General features: G+C 49.7%; 1 protein-coding gene across 3 annotated transcripts in view; it reads left to right on the top strand.

Moving 5' to 3' along the window:
• The first annotated feature begins 5126 nt into the window (after positions 1-5126).
• Positions 5127-20686, top strand: part of PDE8A (phosphodiesterase 8A) — a 155671-nt gene continuing 140111 nt past the window's right edge. For 2 of the 3 annotated variants that reach the window (XM_042987983.1, XM_042987982.1), the window contains exon 1: positions 7141-7446. In XM_042987983.1, the coding sequence (XP_042843917.1) occupies positions 7240-7446 (207 nt within the window). In that variant the 5' untranslated portion in view covers positions 7141-7239. Of the gene's footprint in view, positions 5151-7140; positions 7447-20686 lie in introns of those variants that run through there. The other variant, XM_042987985.1, reaches the window with a different exon arrangement.

Here is a 20686-nt window from a genome sequence, read left to right as displayed (position 1 = left end):
GAGCTCTAAGAGGAGTGATTCATGATCATTGCGGCTGACATTTAAAAAGCCCCAAATACTTTTGGTAACCATTGTGCGGCTTTGCATTTTGCCTCGCATTTATCCCGGGAAGGGAGCAGCCCCTAGTTGCTCTGGGGTATATCATATTTCACTTTCTGCTTCTCAAGCACCAGTGATGTTTGGCTCCTCAGTTTCCCGTATATAACTTGTTACTGCCAGACTTTATTTTCATGGAAGCTCTTGCACCGTTGGGACAAGTTGGCCCTTGGTGTCAGAGGCGGCAGAGTTTGTGACCTGGTTGTGCCATCTGCTATCTGTGTGACCTAGGGCAAGTCACCTAACCTCTCTGAGCCTCCATTTTCTCTCCAATAAAGTGAGGATGAAAATGCCAACCTCACAGGGCTTTGGGGAGATTTAGGTGGAGACGTTTCTGTGTAGCGTGAGCTCAGGTTTAGCTGCAACCGGGGCAGGGAGGGAGAGGGTGGTGTGTGAGGGAGGGGAAGGGGAAGCCACAGGGCTCGGGTATCTCTCCCTTCTGCCCAGGGAGGGCATGAGTCTGAGGACCCAGAGGAATCTTGTGGACTGAATTTGGAAGGGCTCCTTGCCCGGGTATAAACTCTGGGAGATACAGGGCACAGACAGCATGGCTTCAGGGCCTAGGAGACAATGTGACACATCGTGTGTGTGTGTGTGTGTGTGTGTGTGTATTTGCATGTGTATGGTGGGGTGTGTGTGTGTGAAGGAAATGTAGGGTGACCTACCAGCCTGGTCTGCCTGGGACTAGGGGTTCCCCAGGATACAGGACTTTCAGGAGGGTCTTGGGCAAACAGAGACCTGGTTGGTCACCCCGGAAATGTGACTTTTTCCCATTCTCTCGGAGCCCACAGTTGGTCACCCTGGAGGTGTGCCTTTTCCCCACTTGCCCGGAGCCTGGAGGAGCTTTGGCACCTGAGGACTCCAGGGCCTCAGCTTTCCAGCCCCGGGAGTCAGTGCCAGGGCCCCAGAGACAGGGCTAATGATGGGGTGACCTCACTACCCCACCTCAGACCCACCTTCAGACACTCCCAAAAGTAACTGGATGAAGCTCTGTGGGAGGCTGGAGGCCTGCTTTGGTAGAGCCAGAAAATGTGGGTTCTGACTACCATGGTGATCCAGGCGAGGTCTGGGGAAACTCGGTTCCATATAATGGCCAACCCAGTACCTACCACTTTGTGGAATTTTTGTCGTCGTATTGTCTGATCGGTTATTGATCGTCCACGGTATCACCGCTTTACTTTGAATCTGGCCACTTTAGGGGACTCTTTCATCTTAATAACTTTTTGAGTTGACTTCTAAGTGTCTTGGATAGAAGCTACATTACCTGCTATTAATGATAAATGATACCTCCAGGCTCAGTATCTGTACCCTAATTTCTAAGTCATGTCTCATTACACTTCTCAGAACGTCTAGACAGCATGGGATAATAGCAGCCAGGACTGCTGCCCTTTGATTTCGGATTCCATTAGTTATGCTCAAGGCAAGGGCTTCTTGGTCTTAGGACACTCTAGAAGTAGACCCACTAAGTCTCAGCCCCGGAAAGCTTGCTAGCGCTTCACTATTCAACATTCTGAAAGCTCTTGGCTAGACATAAATACACTTTATCATGTTAAAGAAGCATCTTTCTATTTAAAAAAAATTTTTTTTTTAATATTTATTTATTTTTGAAGGGGAGAGAGACAGAGCGTGAGCAGGGGAGGGGCAGAGGGAGAGGGAGACACAGAACCTGAAGCAAGCTCCAGGCTCTGGGTGGCCAGCACAGAGACTGACATGGGACTCGAACTCACAGTCCCAAGATCATGACCTGAGCTGAAGTCAGCGACTTAACTGACTGAGCCACCCAGGGCCCCACATCTTTCTGTTTTTAAGAGTCTTTATAGGGGCGCCTGATACTCTGCGGCCCGTTTCCTGAGGAGATGGTCTCTGAGGCCTGTCCCACCCATGGGGGTGGTAGAGGGAGACCCAGGACTGAACCTGGGGTGGGGGGGCTCTGGGTCCAGGGATGAGGCAGGCGAGGACTTTCGTTCTGAAATAACAAAGTGAGATGTAGGGGGAGACCCTAGGAGTTTCTCCTGCGTCACCATTCTTCCCACACACTCCCCCATGCTTCTCTCCCTTACTCACGCCTGAAGAGCGCACTTTTTAGAAGCGGTAGACAGGACCAGTTAGAGAACTTGTGGGGCCCAGTGCAAAATGGAAATGTGGGGTTCCTTGCTCAACAGTTATAAAGATGGTGATGGCTGAGCATTATACCAAGAGTGGAGACCTTTCTAAGCACGGGGCCCTGTGACTCACAGGTGTCGCGCCCATGAAGCCAGTCCTGGGAGTAGGGACAGACACCCCGGGACGCTCCGTAATAGGAATTTGGGGCAAGGAACTCTCGTGGAGCAGCGGGAACCGAGAGGGGAGTCATGGGGCTGGGAAACTGGAAGTGAGGGCTCCTGAAGCCACGGTTCCAGCATCAGAGCGAATCTTGTCTGCAGGGCCAAGGTGTCAGGATGGAGAGACAGTTGTAGTGGCATCTGGGACTGTAGCATCTGTGTCTGTGACGCCCCCCCCCCTTGCCCTTCTTGTCTTTTGAGGAAATTAACCAAGAAGTACCCACTTTTGCTAAGCTAGGAGGAGTTGGGTTTCTGATATTTACAGTCAAATTTGGCAGTTTTAAGAAATCTGGACTTTATCATTGGTGGGAGAGGATCTGACCCCCTGGCCTAGTGGGAAAGGGTGGATGTAACCGAGGAACAGGGCACACAGGGCATGTGGGTACTGGAGATAGAGCCCTTTATGGGAAATGAAGCAGCCTGAGATTCCAGGCCATTCTGAGGAAGGGAGTCACATTGGGTTGTTAATCCCAGGCTCTAGGTGAACTACAATACCAAGGGTCTGGAGCCAAATGGAGGAGAAAAATGCAGGTACACACTTAAATTCTGGAGGAAGTGAACAGTCCTGGGGACGTATTACTCACCATCTGGCCTCTAGGGGGCGCTCCTCCCTCCTTCCAGTTCTGGCCTAACTGTGGGCATTCACCTGAGAAAGGCTGGAACAGTCAAATATACTTCACTAAAGGTGTGGGAGTACCAGGAGAAAGGAAGATAAGGAGGGCCTGTGCATCTGGAGAGGATGACCAGGAGAGGCTTGCATCTGGGACTAGCTGGGTCACCTCTTCTTATCCAGGGGCGGAAGGGGGTATCCAGGGAGTTCCCCTTCTCAATCCTTCAGCTTTGGCTGGTTTCTTGCTATGTTTTCATCCCTTCTGGAGCTGAGATGGGGTGGGACATACCTTTTGACCATGCAATTCAACTTTTAGGAGTCCATCCTACAGAAAGATATGTTCAAGGATGTTCACTGCAGCTCTGTTTAGGATACTATAATAGCTCTGTGTGTGTGTGTGTGTGTGTGTGTGTGTGTGTGTGCGCGCGCGCGCGCGCGGGTGTAATATGTTTAACATAGAAACAGGTCTGGAAGCATACGGTGGAAACTTAATAGGGAAGGAAGGAAGAAAGTGGGGAAGGAAGGAAGAAAGTGGGGAAGGAAGAGAGACTTTCCTTTGCCTCTGCACACTTTATATACTCTTGCTTAGTTTGATTTTTAAAAATTATTTTGCTAACATGTATTCATGTGTAAATGATAGAATGTAATTTTAAAATGACATTTAAAAGAAGTCACATCATACGAAGATTTGAAAGAGAAATTAACCGGATGAAGTGTGATGCATAGATTTGTAGGGATATTGATCCTCATGGTGATTTCACATCTTCCATAGGTTTCCAGGAGTCTGGGGTAGGCCTGGAGGAAGGTGGTGTAGAATGGGCCTGGGAGAAGGCAGTGAGCTAAGGAGGACACAGAGGTTCAGTAGTCGTTTGGGCGTTTGACATCAGTTAGCCTGTTTAATCTCTGTGGGGTAGATGTCACGAATCCCAGACTTACAGGGGAGGAAAGCAGTTCTGAGAAATGACAAATGGCAGGGCTGGGATTCAGCCCCCCGGGGCACAGGAGCTCTCCCACCTGCAGCTGCTTCCAGCCCAGTTCAGTGAGGAAGGCGAGGGGAGATCCCGATAGGGAACTGGGTGCCCGCAGCACAGTCTGGGGATGGCGGTGGAGGGTGGTCTGCGTGCAGAACTTTGAGGCGTCCACGTGGCTGGTATGGTGGGGGTTGCCTCTCCTCCAGCAGGATCAGGATCATTCAGGAGCTCCTTAGACACCCCGGTGGTGGTGGGATTCTTTGTAGGGACCCGGGAGCCCTGAGGGAGCTAGCTAGTGGGTGGCCCATGCCAGCGAAGTTTGGATTACTTCTGTCAGTGTGTCCCTTTTCTATCCACTGTCACCGAGGCCCAGGGAAATGGGTTTCATAGGGTGGAGAAGTGTTCAGGGACTTCAGGGTGCAGGTTTGGGCTGGAGAACGTGGGGGCAGGGTGGAATTGAGGTTAAGGGCTTGAAGCTGGGATGCGGAGGGGGGTTGTGACTTCCCGGAGCGTCCCAGGTAGAGTTCCTGAGTGTGGAAAGAAGTGAGTGGGGGTTGCTGTCGGTGACCCCAGAAGCAGGCGGATGACTCCTTTCCTGTCTGGCCCTGCGTCCTTTTTAGCCTCAGGATCCCCAAATGGCAGAGCAGGAAATCAGTCAACACTGCCATCAGGCAGGTCTCTGACCGGCTTGAGATCGCCTGGGCAGCCCAGGGTGGGCTGACCAGCAGAGCGGGCACAGGAAAAAGCAACCCCAAACCCCGTAACTAGCACAGGGCTCGAGGATTTTCAAGGATAGGCTAGGGCACCGAGGTGCTGCTTGCGAAGGGAGGGGCCAGAGAGCGCTGAAACAGCCTGAAGCCTGAGAAGGCAAGGTCAGCGCGCACGCGGAGTCACCAAGGCCTCACTTCTTGGCGAGGCGGGGAGGGCAGAGGGCGGGCGATAGGCTTTCATGCACTCTGGTGGTTCAAAGCGTTCTCTTCATGAATTACTCTTTATTTAGAAGAGTCCAGATTATGCCCGGAAAATTGACCTTCTAAAATCTGCAGAACAGAGGCAGAAAACAGTCTACAGTTTAGGTGGAGTAACGGGTGATAGTAAGAATCTTTTCCTGTGTCTTTCAAGACATCATTGAGCCGGTGGTACTTTTATAAGGTAGGGAGGCATAAATTTAATTACTGCTAAACGTGCTTAAATTTGATAATGGAGTCACGTGCCAGGGCTTTGGGCCAGCTCGGCTAGTAAAGAGGGCTGATAGCACCGAGCCGCTCTCGGGTTCCCCGGCCTTTCCGCTCGGCCGCCGTCGGGAAACCGCCCGGTGGGTACCTCGGGCCCGGAAGATTGCGCCTCGAGAAGCGCCGGGGCTGCGGATCTCGGGCTCCCTGGCGTCCTGAGGCTCGGGCGGCGCAGGGGACCCGGCACCTGAGCCGGTGCCGCCGTCCCAGCGCCACGGCGGGGACTCCAGTCCGGAGTACGCCTCCGGGGCTTCACGGTAGCCGGCCCGAGGCGTGATCGGCGGCATCTCTGGGTCGCCGCGGGGCCGCGTTAGGAAAGGTGTGGACGGCGGGAGAGGAAAGGAGGGGATCGCCCTCGCTGGGGTCTCCCCGGACCGGGAACCCCACGGAAGGGGGAGAGTGGGGGGCAGGCCCGAGGTGGGCCGCTGCGGGGTGCGTGCTGTCGGACACCCACGAGCGTCGTCCTCCAAAGGGCTGGGGTTGCAGCTTCAGGCACAGAGAGGTTGTGTGACTCGCCCAAGGTCACACAGAGAGCTAGTGGTGGTGTGTGGGGAGAGGTGCGGTTCTGACAGCTCTTCACAGGCCCCACTTTGCACGGCGTGCCTGCAGGTCGGGAGCCTCTGGAGTCCTGGGCACCAGGTGAGGGGAGGAAAATGCACCCCCCCCCCCCCCCCCCCCCCGCCTGCCACGAAACACAGCTTCTCGACACTGCCGCCTCCGGGTCGCCAGTGCAGCCAGCCAGGCGTTGGCTCTCCAGGTCTGGGCTCAAGAGGGAACGCACAGGCACTGCGGGCTCCGGCGTAACGCCCAGACCGCACCCGCCCGGGACCCGGAGTTCGGGTGCCTTCCTTGCCACCCCCCACCCCCGCCCCCGCCCTCCGGCCCCAAACGGAGGTCCTTGCACGGGCCTCCTCAGTGAATGAGAGATCCAAGGCTCAGCGGTAGTGGCCTGACCGAAGTCAAGTAGCTGCTAAGTTACGGGACCGGGATTCGAACCCAGCGGTCCGGATTTTTATGGCCTCAGGCCCCAGGCGGTCGTGTGTCCTTGGGCGAGTCGCTTTCCTCCTCTCGGCAGCCGGGCCGCGCGCCCCCTCCCGTCGTGGCCGCGCATGCTCACTCTTCCGCGGCGCCGGGAGGTGGCGGCGGGCGCCCCGGCTGCTTTGCATTGACGCCAGCACCCGCTGGAGGTCACCGCTGGGGGCTGGGCGCGGCGTGCTGCCCGCAAGACCCGGCCCGGAGCGCGGAGCCGGAGCCGCGCCGGCCGCGGCAGACCGGCGAGCGCAGCCGCTTCCGCGCTTCTCGACGGCGCGGCCCCAGACCCGGCTGGAGGCGACGGCTCTGTCCCCACACGGCCGGCCGCGGCCTCGTCGCCCCGACGGGCGTCCTTCGACCCCCGCCCCCCCCCACCCCCACCCCGCAAAGGCGGGAGCGCGCGGGCCAGTCTTCCCCGCCGCCGGCGCTCGGGCCAGGGGCGTTTCTTCGCGGGGCGGCGGCCCAGCGGGCGGAGCGGCGCGGGCTGCGGGCCCGGGGAGGCGGCGGCGGGCGCGGCGGGGAGCGCACCTCCCCCGGGGGTCGCGCCGCCCCGCGGCCAGGGCGGTGTCGCTCGCGCGGCGCGGACTTGCCCGCTCCCGGGTTGGGAGAGCGCAAATCTCCTCCCCCGAAATTCCCCGGAAGCGCGGCGCGGCCAGGCGAGCGCGGCGATGTGAGGGAGGCGGCCGGCGGCTCCCGCCTCAGGAAGGGCATGTTCGGAGGGGCGGCCGCGGCGCGCCGCCCGCCCCAGCGCCCCCTCCCCAGCGCCGCCGCCGCCGCCGCCGCCGCCGCCGCCGCCGCCGCCGCGCCCGCACGGCGATAAAAGGGGCGGCCGCACTTCCTGACGCGAGACCCGCGCTCGCCGCCGCCCGCCCAGGCGGCGATGACACGGCGCCCGCGGCGGCCCCGAGGCGCCGGGCGGGCCGTTTGCTGACCGGATCGCGGCTGCCCGCCAGCGTGTCCGCCGCGCCGCCGCCAGCATGGGCTGCGCACCGAGCATCCACATTTCCGAGGGCCGGGCGGCGTACAGCGGCGGCAAGGAGGCCGAGGACGCGCCGGGCGCCGCCGCCGCGCCGCCGCCGCCCGCCGGGCCGCGCCTCCCACCCGGCCCGAAGACCACCGCCTCGCCCGGGGCCCGCGGTGCCGGCCTCGCGGAGTCCGAGCCTCGCGACGGCAGCGGCAGGAAGGTGAGGGGCGCCGGGCGGGCGGCCGGGGCGGGGGAGGGCTCGGGGGCTGCGGTCCGCGGTCCGCGGCGAAAGTCGGGCCCGGCCGGGCGGCAACTTTCCCGCGGCGGGGCCGGGCGGGGCGCCCTCCCGGGCCGCGTGCCCTCTCGCCGGGCTTTGGGTCACTTTGACGGGCGCCAGCGCCCGCTGGCCGGGGCAGCGTCCCGAGGGCAGACCGAGCCGCGCGTCCTCGGACCCTCCTCGGTAGGGTTGCGATCGGGACGCCCTCCGAGCCGCGGCGTCGGTTCCCGGGACCCGTCCGAAGTCTCAGCTGGCAGGGCCCGCCGTGAGCTTGACCCGGGCGCTCGAGTCAATTCGCCTTCCAAGAGCGGGGAACCCCCGGGATATGGTGGCGCGCCCCAGAAACGTTAAATCGGCGTGAACTTTGTTCTTTGGGTTCTCGTGATGTTAAGGGAAGGGCGGCTAGCACTGGGAAGCCGAGGCGCTGGGTCCTACCACCCTGTTTTGTTTTCCCCTCCGTCAGTCAGCTTTGCACATGCATGCGGTTGCAATTTCCCAGTTTCTTTGAGACTATTAAAATGTAATCTGAAGCCACAACAGCTCTGCTTCAATGCACACGTATTTGAGGTTCACGGTCATTAGCATACGTGGTGTATTTAAAGCATATGTAATGAGAAAATACTATTAGACACGCGACGTTTGAAGCATTCAGCAGAACAAAGTTAATTTTTTATTAAGTAGTCTTACTAGGACATTTTGTGACTGTTTTTCAGAATTGTGTGTCTTCTCCTGCGTGTATCGCCTTGGCTTATGTTTTGTCAAAGTTTCTGGGCTTTACTGTTTAAGATTTTTCTAAAGGGACAATAATGGAAAAAAGGGAAAAGATGTTCATGAAGACACACAGCGGCGGCTTTCCAGTTCTTGGATTTGAAATTTTAGAGCTGGAATTCATGCATTTCTGTTTAATTAAACCAGAAGAAAGGATTCTGCTGTGCATGGCCTCAGAGTGTTGATCATCCTCCCCTCTCGTTGCGGCTGCTTTTTAAAAGTCGTTTGCAGAATTGTCTGGATTTTCTTGCTCACCGGAGATGGCTAGACCTCCCAAGTTTGATACCGTTTGTTCACTTTCTGTGTTAAATTTCTAGCAGTCGTCCACGACGCTCTTTCTATAGAAAACTGAAAAGTCTTTTTCTAGTGTTGTGTAACCTAGCCGAAGTGATTTCCCCACCCCTCCAGTACCCTCTGTGAAAGTCTAACTTTGTTCTGATTACCGGAAGTTGGGATTCCTTCTACAGATTGTTGAAGACACCTGAGATGGTTTTAGGCTGTTAATCCAAGCTGCTCTTAATATCCCTGTGATGCTTCTACTTTAAGCCTACTCATTGGCTTAAAAAAAAGCATTACACAAGTGAAATTGAATATGGAATTAACAAGGGCTTTCACATTTTTGACCCACATCTAATATTGGTTATCTTGCATTAACTAATAATGACCTTTTAGGTCACCAAACCAGCACTTGTAGAAAGAGGCCCTGTGTCTTCCTGGCCTTTTTATGGTGGTGTAGGTGTGCTAAAATTCACCTGTGTGTCTTGTTAGCATCTCCAGGGCAGCAGCTATGTTCTTCCGCTGTCCACGGTGTCTGGAGAGCCCCTGATTTGAGTCTTACATATTCTGTCCCATTGTCAGACCACTGTCTTGAGTTGAGGCCCAGAGAGATAGCGTGCATCGTTACAGTGCCTAATCCATTGGCATGCATGTAGTAGGTGCTAAATGAATGTGTCGAACTTGGTTCTTTAAGGTTAACTGAACGATGAAGCTTTTCAGTCACTGGAATTTTATTCCCTAAAACCTCCAGTATACGGTTTAAGGTAATATTAGTATTTCCAGAGGAGGAATCCCATTATAAATAACACCACAACCACAGAAATCCTTGTTATTCACAAACTGTACATGTGTTGATACACATCTCAGTTACTGATATTTGTATTGAGGCATTTCAGGTAATAGGGCAGAGGTAAATAGCATGTTTTATTTTTTAACAGGATGAATCTTTTACAATGAAGTATCAAATGTACTCTAGAAATCTAAAACTACGTGTTTAGAGAAGATAAGCTTCCAGTAATTTAGCAAACTCAAATCGTTATTCGATTAATTTGAGTTCCTTTATAATTAAGACACTAAGATCCAATTTTGGTGCATTAAAAAATGTTTTGTCTTAAAAATGCAGTAAACATCTCACCGAGTGAATTTCAAAAAGAATTTCATTGGGGAAGTTTTTGTATTTTAATAGCCTACGTAGGAAACATCCGTTCATCAAAACGCTCGGGAGACGGATAATCGCGTTTTCAAATTGATTACGCATCGCGTCCCCTACACCGTAGTGTATCCCCCATGTGTTCCCTGAGCAGTTTGTTGCCCGTTAATAGGTATTAAATGAAAAAAGGAGACATTTCCAAATGAGTGTGGGCAATACTGGCTCAGACTAAGTTTATGCAGGATTTGTCAGAAAACTGAATTTCCTAAAATACCCTGGGAATCGCCAAATGGCGTTCAGAGTGTCAGCAGTTCCCAAACTTGTTTGGTTATAGAGCCTTTTTATTGAGGTATGTCTTGGGCCACATGTTAGGACATGATCCCTCACATGATCCCAATATTCAAAGTACAAGAAATATACTGAACATTAAAACATAGTAAATGTAATTTGCTTCTTAATGATTCCAAAGGTACTTCAGGGCCTTGGAATACATTAGGCTGGGTCATCTTTATGAACTTATTTATTACTAAAAACGTTCTGTTTACTCATTTCGGGAGTTACAGTCTATGTGGTGACAGATAATGAATGCTGTCTTCAGTTTGAACACTTAGAGTTTCGTTTGGTTTTTAATCAGCGTGAGCTTTAACTGTAACATTTCCATATTTTCTTGTCAGCCTTTGGATTTATTTGGTTTTCCCTCTCCTTAGCTAGGACTTGAGTTGACCTTGAAAGATTTGAGCGTGGGGGCAAGGGTGTCAGAGGAGAGCCTAGGCCCCCTCCTTTTTGCAAGCGGCCCCTTGCACTGCTATGATCCATGCCTCCCCCCCCCCCCCCCCCGTCCCCCACCATTTGTCACTAACCAGTTCTGTGAGGATGGCAGTCACGTCTGTTTTGTTCACTGCTGTCTTCCCCCCCACGTAGTGGGCCTTCCACAGACATCTGTTGAATTAGGAATTGTGTGAACCAGGCCATTGAAGTGGAAAATGCACCCAGCCCATATAAAGGAAATAGAAACCGGTTTTAACTAGAGTGGAGGCTGAAGGATTTAGATTTGGTTTTATGGAAGTTTCTGGTTATTGCCCCTTAGGAGCATTTATACCAGGGAATAGTCTATTTCCACGCTGGTGAGCAGGGTAGGTCTCCCTCCACAGATTTAAGGATTAGTGCAGCTGGGCAGGCAGTACACAACAGGTGACAGTAGTGTGGCTCTCCACTAACCTGTCACCAAGGGTTGCTGGCTTCAGCACTCGGAATCCGCTCACACGGACTCTCCGTTCTGTCTCTAGTCTGCTTCTGTCCTTCCCTTTTCCTTCGCCCGATTTTCTCTGATTTTTCACTGCCTTCCCCTTCTTCCCTTCTTCCTCAAAACTGGCCAAACTAACCAGCCTGCTCATCCAGAGTTTAGTAGTTTCTTGGTGTTTCTTAGCCATGAAATAAAATTTGTCGCCTGCTTTAATGTACAGAGTGCATTCATGAAATTTTTATATTTCCCTAACTGAAGCAAATTTCTGTTTGTGTGATCTGCCTGATTTCCCCTCCTCCCCCCCCCCCATTAGGGGTCACTGATTCTTGGTGGATTCTTGAATTATTGAAAGTTTCCTTCTGAAAGTGTAGTTGACAAAGTGAGACCTAACTTTCTGTTCCTGGAATGAGTAACTGTCATTTATCTCTGTGGCTCAGGGCCATCCCTTCTCTCATCATTGTGTCCTTAAGCCTTTCGGTATATAGAATCTTATTATCTGGCTAGGACTGGCTATAAAGATAATGCTTTTTATATTTTCTCGAACTCTTATTATGTATATGATACTTTGCATGTATATTCTAAACTGTTCTAGCACTGTCATTACCCTGTAACTTGAAGTGTGTTTCTTAAGGTAGATGTTTTGAGTGTCACAACTCTTATCAGCCCAGACTGACGCTGGGCTAGCCTAGACCCTCCTTGTGAGGGCTGGGATGAGGCCTGTGGTCCCTTCTGGCACAGATGCTCCCTGTGAAGTGGCTCATGACACTGGTTTTTCCCCTTGTACCAGAAGGTTCGTGATGTGAGTGTACAGGGTGAGGCAGATGTCTCAGGATAACCTCACATGCCTTAAAGGACAGATTTTTTTTTTTTTTTTTTTTTTTTTAATTAAAAATCAAAGAACCGAGGGAGAAGTTGCTTAGGACGTGAGTAATCCTTTGGTCTTGTCCAAGGTCAGTGGCTTCAGCCTGGTTTCTCAATACCGTGAAGCGTGGTAGGAGGCCCGGACTCGGAAGTTCCTGGAGTGCAGCCTACTCATAGACGCAATACCCACCGTTCCTTGGATGCTTTTGATGTTGTGGGCATTGTGCTGCATGTATGTATTACCGATGTTATCTCATGTAATCCGTGCAATCCTGGGAGATGACGGGTGTCGTTTCCCGTTTGCAGATAAGACGCTGTAGGTTGGAAACTCACCCACGCTTTTACAGTTAGGCGTATGCAGTTAGGGATTCAAACCCATTGCTCCTGGGCTGTTCTCTGTTAACTCCCTCTCTCCGTTACATTTCCCATCCTCTGGCTTTCTGCCAGGCTGCAGGTGTCACAGGTCCACCTGGGTTTTGAGCAGGCGTCCTGAATGCACATTATCAGGGTTTTGTTAAGTCATGACTTGCTGGGGAAATTGACTCAGCCCTCCCTTGGGTTCCCGCTCTCGTGAGAGTCGCAGCCATATTTGGCCCTGCCCCGGCTAACTCCCGAAGTCAGACGTCTGTGGGGCCCTCTAATTTGTTCTCTTTGCTCTCTGACAAGAGTTGGCAGGCATCCCTCGGGAGTCCTTTTCACCCTCCCTTCCTCCTGCTCAGGCTTCAGGTGGCCTTCCTTAGCCAGGAGCCCCCTCGGAGCTATTTCTTCCCATCAGCCTTTGCCCAGAGCACCACACTCCCCACCCCCAGCTCTGCATGTCTGCATCTTCAAGGCCCAGCTGAAATCTTTCTTGAGCCTCTGGTTGTACTTGAACTCTCTTTTCTCTGCTCTTAGATCTTCCCCTGTAGGCCGAGTAGGCCTGGGAGATCTGTCCTGAGCCTCCTGCTGGATTACAGGCCTCTTGAGGACAAGGACTCTGTCCTGGTTTCATTACATTTCCCGAAGTGGTTGGCGCACTCAGTGAATGTTTGGATAAATAATACACCGGTCTCTAAGGCCGAAAGGGCTTTCGTTCACGTTCCACAGGTCTGGTTCACCTTATTTAAATTAACAAAAAGTGTCGGGGTGTGTTGTGTGTGCTTTAACAAAAAGCCAAAATACCCTGCAGCCAGTGATTAACGTGCGGGGTGGTTACTAAAAGCTTTTGCCTTCAGTTTTGGCCGCGTTCGCGTTGAGCAATGTTCCTGGGTCCCCTCCTTCTGTTCTCCCGTGGTTCTGCTCTGGAAAGGAGAGTGGCGGAGCGTCTGGTCAGAGAAGTGTTGTGATAGGTTTTGTGTTGCAGTGTCTTAGGCACCGTACGCAGGTTGTCCGTCCACCCAGACGGGAAGGATGTCACAGAGGTCCCTAAGGTTTGAAGGTGGCCTCAGAGAGCTCAGTGTGCGGCCTGCCAGTGCTTTTGTTCTGAATGGGTTTGGAGTAGATTTGGGGTGTTGAGTCGCGCTGTTTCACTGTCTGCTTGTGTCTCTTCCCCGCGCTGCTAGCGACCGTAGCCCCTTTCAGCTCCTGTCACTCTGCTCGTGCGACAGCCCAAAGAGCTAGTGGCACGTGGGCAGTTTGCATGTGGCCTTCAGCCTTTTGGAGATGATGGCAGCTCCCCAGTGAGGTGTGTTTGAAGGAACCCAGGAAGAAGCGCCCGAGACCTTCGCTTTTAGGTCCAGCTCCGTCGGGCACCTGCTGTGTGATATTTGCCAGATTCTGATCCCAAGTTTCCTCAAGTGTAAATGAGGCTAGAATACCCAGGTTTTGGTGAGGATCACTTAAAATAATTGGTGTAAAAGTGTTTTGCAAACTCCCGAGACACTATCACATGTAAGGATTGATCTTTTTCTTTCAGTCACCTTTCTCAAAGGCAGACTTTGCTGATACAGGTCTTATTTAAAAAAATTTTTTTTAATGTTTATTGTTGAGACAGAGAGAGAGAGAGAGAGAGAGACAGCATGAGCAGGGGAGGGGAGACACACACACACACACACACACACACACACACACATACACACACACAGAATCCAAAGCAAGCTCCAGGCTCCAAGCTGTCCACACAGAGCCTGACGCGGGGCTCAAACCCACAAACCATGAGCTCATAACCTGAGTCGACGTTGGACACCTAACCGACTGAGCCACCCAGGCGCCCCAAATAGATCTTATTTTTTAAAGCTGGTCTCTTCCATTTGAAAATATGTTTTTGTCCTTTGATATTGTGAACATTTTCAAACCTACAGCAAAGTTGAAAGAATGTATACCCCCTTCTCCCTGCCTCCTAGATGCTGCAGTGAACGTTTTCCTGTATTTGCTTTGTCACATCTTTCTGTGCCTTTGTCCATTGCAATCCGTTTTATTTTTGCATGCATTTCAAAGTTCCACATATCAGTATACTTAATCCTTGAACACTTCAGTACACCTATCACTTACTAGAGTTCAGAATTTGTTTGTTTGTGGGGCCCCCGGATGGCTCAGTTGGTTAAGCATCCGATTTCGGCTCAGGTCATGATCTCATGGCTTGTGAGTTCGAGCCCCGCATCAGGCTTGTTGCTGACAGCTCAGAGCCTGGAACCTGCTTCAAATTCTGTGTCTCCCTCTCTCTGCCCCTCCCCTGCTCATGCTCTGTCTCTGTCTCTCAAAAATAAATAAATGTTTAAAAAAAGTTTTTTTAATTGTTTTGTTTTGTTTTGAAGTAGGCTTCACATCCAGCACAGAGCCCAATGCAGGGCTTGAACTCACTCTGAAATTAAGACCTGAGCTGAGATCAAGAATTGGAAGCTTAACCAGCTGAGCCACCCAGATGCTCCCAAAATGCTGTCAGCACTGAGCCCGATGCGGGGCTCAAACTCACAAACCGTGAGATCATGACCTGAGCCGAAGCCGGATGCTTAACTGACTGAGCCACCCAGGCGCCCGTGTTTCCTTTTTTTTTTTAAGTTTATTTATTTTGAGAGAGAAAACAGGGGGCAGAGAGAGAATCCCAAGCAGGCTTCATGCTGTCAGTGCAGAGCCCGATGCAGGGTTCGAACTCAGGAACTGAGAGTTCATGACCTGAGCCAAAGTCTGATGCTTAACCGCTTAACTGAGCCACCCACGCACCCCATAAATTTGTTTCCTTTTTGTTTGACAAATGTATGCACCATCTAAATGCAGATTTCTGCCCAGATGCGGAATACTACTGTGCCCCCAGCAAGTTCTCAGGTCGTGCTCCTTCCCCATTCCTAACCCCACCTACTAGCGGTCATTGATGTGATTTTTATCCATTATAATTTTTTTTTTTTTTTGCCTATTCTAGGCTTCATAGGAATAGAATCTTAAAACATGTATTCTTTTGTGTAAGGCTCCTTGCACTCAGCGCAGTATTTTTGTGATTGGTCTGTGTCACGTGCATCAGTAGCCTGTTCTTTTTCTTGCTGAGTCGCATTCTGCTGTAGGACTCCATCCCATTCCACTTCTCCCTTCTCTTGTGATGGTTAACAACAGGGCTGTTTCTGATTTTTGGCGATTATGCATAAAGCTGCTGTGAATATTCTAGTAGAAATTATCTTGTGGACATATGCTTTCATTTCTCTTGGGGAAATACCAAGCAAAGTTGCGGGATCATAGGACAGCTGTATGTTCAGCTTTTTAGGAAGCTGCCTGACCTTTCCCGAGGTGGTTCTACAATTTCACAGTCCTGCCAACAAAGGGTAGTCAAGGTTCGGTTGCTCCACATCCTTGCCACAGTTTGGTGTTACCAGGTTCCTAATTTTAGCCCTCCTGGTGGATGTATGGTGGTTTCTCATTGTGGTTTTGACTTGCATTTCCTCGATGGCTGATAATTTTGAGTACTTTTTATGTGCTTATGGACCACTTCTATAACTTCCTTTTTGAAGTTTTTAACACTTTTTTCTTAAAAGGAAATATAAATCCTTTCATGACCTCTGGGTAAGGAAGGGTTTATTAAACAACTCACACAAACGATGTACCAGAAAGGAAAGGGTTGATAAATTCAACTACCTTAAAGTACTTCTTATCAAAAGAGAGTGAAAAGGAAGGAAAGCCATCGTCTGGAAGAAGAAATTTGTAACACACAATACCAATAAAGGATGAGGACCCAGAATATATAGAACTCCTGCACGTCAATTAAGAAAAAGACAGCCAGGTTGAAAAACAGTTAAAGACAGGAACAGGCCTGTTATTATAGAGGAAACCAAATGGCTAATAAACACATGAAAAGATGTTTGACCCCATTGGGGAAATGCAGATTAAAGCCACAGTGAAATAACATTTTACACCCATGAATTGGCAAACATTTAAACGCTTGACAGTATTTTGAGGCAATCTTCAGCGCTGTAGGTAGAAGTATTTCATCCACTGGGGAGGACCATTGTCATTACCAGGTACGGTTGATTGTGTGACCCTGTGACCTAGCAGCCTCACTCTAGAAACTTAACACATGTGAGCTAGAAACGTGCACAGGAATGTTCATGATAGCATTGCTTCTAATAGCAAATGTTTTATTAAATATCCATCAACGATATAATGGATAAATAAGTTGTGAGGTACTCATATATATCAAAAAGATATTTTATAGCTTTGAAAATGAATGGTTTATAGCTGTAGGTATCAACATAGGTCAATTTCAAAAACTGAATGTTGAGAGGAAGAAGTTATAGAAGAATTTATGAAGCACAGCTTTTTATTTAAAGCATAATAGCTAAACAGTATCTTATGTGGGAATAGATATGATATACACAGGGGTGCCTGGGCGGCTCAGTCGGTTAAGCGTCCGACTTCGGCTCAGGTCACGATCTCACGGTCCGTGAGTTCGAGCCCCGCGTCGGGCTCTGTGCTGACTGCTCAGAACCTGGAGCCTGTTTCAGATTCTGTGTCTCCCTCTCTCTCTGACCCTCCCCCGTTCGTGCTCTGTCTCTCCCTGTCTCAAAAATAAATAAAACGTTAAAAAAAATTAAAAAAAAAGATATGATATACACATAGATATCAAAGCTACAAAGAGAACCGAAGAAATAATTCCTATGAAATCCAGTTAGGCAAAGAAAGTTTAAGTACTAGAATGATTAGCAGATCAATTCCAGGGCCTAGTATAGAGGATGTCAGAGGACTTTGCCAGGCCCTGCCCTCAGGGCATAAGGAAAGAGGGGCAGGCCTCTGACCCCGAAGTGAGGGTTGCACCCAAGGGATGGAGAGGGTGTTTAGAGAACTGGCAGGAGCTAGATCTGGATTGGTCAAAAGGTGCAGAGAGAGCCCGGGTCAACCCCTTCCCCTCTGCCTGGGAAAGGCCGGGAGGACCTAGATAGGTACAGGATGGGGGATTGCCTGGGGTGGGAGGTGTTGGCTTGTTGCAGAATTTGAGGAACTTGACCATGTGTGGGAGGGAGGACCCAAAAGCCAGGGTGAAGAGGTTGTGAAGTCCATCCTACAAACCTTGACAACTCCCAAAGGCTTCTTGTTTTCAGCAGGGTCCTTATAAAATAAGCGTATTTTAGGAAGGTGAAGGTTTAGGAGGAAGTTGTGAGGGGTGGGTGAGGGAAGGCAGGGCCTGGGGCCGTGGTTTGGGCACAAGATAAGACCAGGTATAATTCATGTCATGCAGTGGGTTGGGAAGGAGGGAATGAGCAAAGGAAAAGCTGGTAGGCCAGAGGACAGATTGGATTTGGGGAGTGAGGGGTGCTGGCGGTGGAGGGTGACTCATTTTAGGGTTTACCAGCTTCGAAGTTGTGATAACATGTAGCCATTTGTATAGCGCTCAGTGGCTCACCAAGTGCTAGTTTTATATATCACCTCATTTGATGCTCCCCAAACTCCTGTGAGGCAGGAAGGGGGGATTTTATTGTCCCTGTTGAAGATCTAAAGAAGCAAAAATGTAAAGAGATCAAGTAACGTACCCATATTTGTGGTGAGCACTTAGAAGCAGGTTCACTGTGATAGCACAGGGCGGCAGCCAGAGGAAGGAGATGTGGGAAGTTTTGTTGTTGTTGGTTTCTGTTTGTTTTTTAATTTTTTATTTATTTTTGAGAGTGTGTGAGTGGGGGAGGGGCAGAGAGAGGGAGACACAGAATCCGAAGCAGGCTCCAGGCTCTGAGCTGCCAGCACAGAGCCCGACGTGGGGCTCCGACCCATGGACTGCGAGATCATGACCTCAGCCACAGTCGGACGCTCAACCGACTGAGCCACCCAGGCGCCCCAAGAGGTGGGAGATTTTGAGAAGCCTCTCTTGTCTCTTGATTCTGGATTTGTTTTATAAAAGTGAACTGTTACCTTTCCTTATTGTAAAAGTCGTGTTCATTGCAGACAACTTGAAAAATAGGGAAAGGAGCAAGGATCACTGAAATTGCACAATCGGGAGATACTTCTCAGAAAATGGTGGTGTTTCTCCTATGTCCATGTAGATGACTTTAAGTAACTGTGATTAAAATGAGTTTTTGAACAGTTTTGTTCTTTAGCTCTAGGAAACATTTAACTATTATTTCCTCAAATGTCCCTCTTGCATTTCCTCCTTTCCTTCTACAGCTCTCTCCAGATGGTGGGTTTTAGACTCTTCTGGATCTGTCCTCTGTGTCTCTGCTTCCTTTTCCCATCTCTGTGCGGGAGTCCAGAGGGCTGCTGAGCCTGGGCTTAAGGCTCTCTGACTCAGCCCTCAAGGCCTCCTCGCTCTCTGGCCCCATGGAGCTCTTAGATCAGACAGTCTTTGTCTTCAAGATTTATGCTTTGTTCCCTTCATTACTGCTTATTCATGTGTTTTGGTTGCAGCATATTCCCTTATCCTTTTGAGGATGTTAATTAAATGTACTTTATTTTTAAAAATTGATTAATTAATTGTAGGCTTTGTACCCAATGTGGGGCTTGAACTCATGACCCTGAGATCAAGAGTCAGATAATCTGGGGCACCTGGGTGGCTCAGTCAGTTAAACATCCAACTTTGGCTTAGGTCATGACTTCGAGGTTCATGGGTTCAGGCCCGGCGTCGGGCTTCGTGCTGACAGCTCAGAGCCTGGAGCCTGCTTCGGATTCTGTGTCTCCCTCTCTCTCTGTCCCTCCTCTGTTTGTGCTCTCTCTCTTTCCCTCAAAAGCAAATAAATAAACATTAAAACATTTTTTTTAATAATAAAAAAAAGTCGGATGATCTACCGACTGAGCCTGCCAGGTGCCCCAATTATACACACTTCAGTGTCCTAATTCTGATTGCTGTTCATTTAAAACACTTTTCTGAGGTGTAAATGCAGTAAGCAAAGTGTACAAAATCTTAAAGTGTACATACAGCTTGATAAAATCTTACCCACGTGTGCTGCATATAACAAACAGATTGAGATAGAACATTTCCCATACTCCAGAAGGCTGCCTCATGGCTGTTCGCTACTTTTTAGTATGTTTAACACTTAATATTATGAAAAATCTCAACTATACAACATTTCTTCTTCCTTCCTTCCTTCCTTCCTTCCTTTTTCTTTCTTCTCTGTATTCATTGTGGGGCTTGAACTTATGACCTGGAGATCAAGAGCCACATGTTTTACTGACTGAGCCAGCCGGCTACCCCAAATATGCAGCATTCTTGAAGGAGTTTTACGGTGGACACTCGTTTACCTAACTCTTGTATTTTTACGTTAGCATTTTACTATACTTGCTTTATCACATCTATCCAACTGTCCATCTCCTTTTTCTTTGATGCATTTTAAAATAACTGCAGACCGAGGCGCCTGGGTGGCTCAGGCAATTAAGCATCCGACTTTGGCCCAGGTCACGATCTCATGGCTCATGATGAGTTCGAGCCCCGTGTCGGGCTCTGTGCTGACAGCTCGGAGCCTGGAGCCCGCTTCAGATTCCATCTCCCTCTCTCTCTGCCCCTCCCCTGTTCATGCTCTGTCTCTGTTTCCCAAAAGTAAATAAATGTTAAAAAAAAAAAAAAAATTTAAAATAATTGCAGACATCAGTACACTTTCTCTTAAATGCTCCAACATGCGTATCATTAGAGTTCAGTATTTTTTTCCTTCTGAGGTAACATTTACACACTGCAGTGAAATGCACAAATACTTACTGTACATTTGCTGCATTTTGACTAATGCATACAGACATCTGTGTAATCCGAACCTCCGTCAAGGTATACAACATTGTCATCACCCCAGAAAGTTCCCACATTCCCCTTCTCATGTACTCTTTCCCCACCGTCTCTGCAAGCACCCTTCTGATTGTTTTCCGCACGTAGGTTAGCTTTGCCTGTTCTAGAACAAACACACACGGGTACAAACACATACACACACAGAATTACTTAGTAGGTATGTACTCTTAGGGAACACTCACCAGTCTGTTTTTGAGATTTTATCTGTGTTTCGTGTATCAGTGGTTCATAATATTGTAACTTGTACAAGCTCTTGATATATATGCTTAAATTGCCCTCCAGAAAGATGTGATCACATTTTAATATCACAGGAGCGCCTGAGAGTGCTTGTTAGGCTTTCCTGTCAACAATCTGATTGTGAGAGATGGTATCTTATTGGTATTTTAATTTGCGTTTATTTCATTTATTGTTTATCATCTTTGTTTTGTTTTTTTTTCCCAAGAGAGTTTTGGACCCTTGAACTTCCTCTTCAGCGGAACTGGCGCTTCCTTGTTCAAGCCTGTTGCCTGTTTCTCTCTTTGGGCTTTAGAGTTTAAAAATTTTTATTTGTAAGAGCTTTTTAAATATGCTTGGGAATTAAGTTTTGATCTCATGCTTATTGCAGATCTTTTTCTCCAGCCTTTTCCTTTTTATTGAATGTAGTTTTTTAAATTATATATATTATATATATATAATGAAATCAAATGTAGCACTCTGAATGCTTTTCCTGTTTGCTTTATACAGTGTCATC

This window comes from Panthera tigris, chromosome B3, assembly GCF_018350195.1.
Source record: "Panthera tigris isolate Pti1 chromosome B3, P.tigris_Pti1_mat1.1, whole genome shotgun sequence".
Taxonomy (NCBI): domain Eukaryota; kingdom Metazoa; phylum Chordata; class Mammalia; order Carnivora; family Felidae; genus Panthera; species Panthera tigris.
This window is presented reverse-complemented; position numbering and strand designations above follow the sequence as displayed.